This window comes from Penaeus monodon, chromosome 21 (assembly GCF_015228065.2).
Source record: "Penaeus monodon isolate SGIC_2016 chromosome 21, NSTDA_Pmon_1, whole genome shotgun sequence".
NCBI lineage: Eukaryota > Metazoa > Arthropoda > Malacostraca > Decapoda > Penaeidae > Penaeus > Penaeus monodon.
The window spans coordinates 19,803,972-19,805,929 of record NC_051406.1 but is presented as its reverse complement, the minus strand read 5'-3'; the positions used below and the strand labels follow the sequence as shown (position 1 = coordinate 19,805,929).

At 31.0% G+C, this 1,958-nt stretch overlaps 1 protein-coding gene across 1 annotated transcript in view; it reads left to right on the top strand.

The window, feature by feature from the left end:
• The window catches only part of LOC119586318 (inositol 1,4,5-trisphosphate receptor-like), a gene marked incomplete at its 5' end in the record, with an annotated part of 125,834 nt that overhangs the window by 61,842 nt on the left and 62,034 nt on the right, over positions 1-1,958 (top strand). Inside the window, 1 exon segment of the mRNA XM_037935029.1 lies at positions 150-240. Within this exon segment, the coding sequence (XP_037790957.1) occupies positions 150-240 (91 nt within the window).

The window sequence follows — 1,958 nt, the reverse complement described above, 5'->3', positions numbered from 1 at the left end:
GAAGGAATATGAAGGGAATTAATTGAGTCTGTGAATGAATGCATTATTGAATATGTAATCATATGAGTGAGTGAAAGAAATTACATTCTGCGGAAGATGCTATTCTTATAAATTCTTATTGTAATATTATTTTTCATTAATCCAAACAGAGCCTTGGAAAACTATGTAATCAACTCCCTCATGAATATCATCACAACTTTCTTCAACAGTCCATTTTCTGATCAGAGCCAGACAATTCAGGTAGGTTACACCTGCTGTTGTGTAATGTGTGTGGGTTTGCTGGAGGGACGTGAAAAAAAAGTGATTGTCTTTTACCTCATCTCTTGTTTTATTTTATGTGAAAGGAAAATAAGCTTCAGCTTCTGCATCATATAATTAATAAGCAGTGTACAAGTCAAATGATATTCCATGTCTCTTGTCTTGTTTCACTACTGATTTTCTTCCTGTATCTGTAATCTTGTTATGTTCAATGACTCATAATCTCATTGTCTGTTTTCAGCATATTGTCACCTTAATGTTATGATGAAATAGTATTTCAGGTTTGGGGCAAATTAAATTTTTTTTCTACATTTATTTTTCTATTGAGCTGATAAATGATGATAATTTTCAAAAGGTGTGGATAGCTGCAATCAGTATTTATTCTATATTGGTAATTTTCCAGTCATACAGTGATATAGAAAAGTCCAGAAAAGCCAGAAAGAAAAAAGTTAAGAGAAACCATTTTTGTCATTTAAGAAATAAGTCAAGACTTGTTAAGCAGGATTTTAACTAGTGAAGGATATAATTTTATATACATGAGCCACTGTTTCCAGTTTCTTTTAATATAGTGATAATGATCTCCAAAAGCTTATGCAACTCAGGTCTCTTTACTGTATTAGACAAGGAGAGTAAACAACAAATTTGAAGTTTTCCATGAAGAACAGTACTGTGATGTTTAGATGAGAAGTATCCATCTTAGTAGACACAGTACTGATAAACAAGTTGGAGTCTGTATCTTTGCAAAAGGCCCACAATGGGATTAGCAAACAGGAATACTTTACAGCCTTTTATTTGAGTAAAATAATAGTAGATAATGTAAATTTTTAAAATCTATTTTGAGTAGATTTCTGAAGAATGATTTTTTTTCTAATGATTTCATTTGATACTTGTTTAGCACACAGATGCAAAATACCAAGATCAATACAATACAAAAAAATATATTTGAAAAATATCAATTAATTACATTAATAACTCGGTGAATACTATAGTTACACAAACATGTACCCAGAATTGAATAGAAAATGTAGATGTATTTTCTGTTTTTCATATATATATTAATTTTTTTCTTTCAAAACTGTTTGAGATAGTGACTGGTTTATATCACCAGGATCCAACTTGCTTATTCTAGATTAAATCTAAATGGAACAGATGATATCCATTCAAGACTTACTGTGCTGCCAATCAGGTCAAGTAGTTTGAAGATACTGCCATATATTTCACAGAATTGATGTGATCTGTCACATTTTGCTTCCACCCTGTGTTTTGATCAGTCAGTTTTGAACAGAAAGAAAACAGTGTCATTTGATTTTACAGTAAGAAGGAATTCTTAAGATCTAAAGAAAAAGAAAAGTTGTCCTGGAGAGTCTTTGTTTTCTTCTGCTTGTAGTAGATTAGCAGCTTCACCTGCTAATAGTAAGGTCAGAGTTGACCCTCATTTTTCTCTCTTTTTTGAAAAGAAATCTGTTGCACTTGTGTGTATATTATTTCCTAAATTCCAATCTTTTTGTGTAAAGCTAAATTTAGTCCTGTTGTCTTCTGCCTCCATTATCTTGGTTATGCATTTGTGTTCTCACCACTAAAGGAGAAATATGAAACATAAAGAATATAGAAAAAATTACAATCATGTAAATTTGTCCAGCAATTTTGTAAAAAGCAAAGTATGAGGACGTGTGTTGTAGATAGTTTATTTACATGCATTA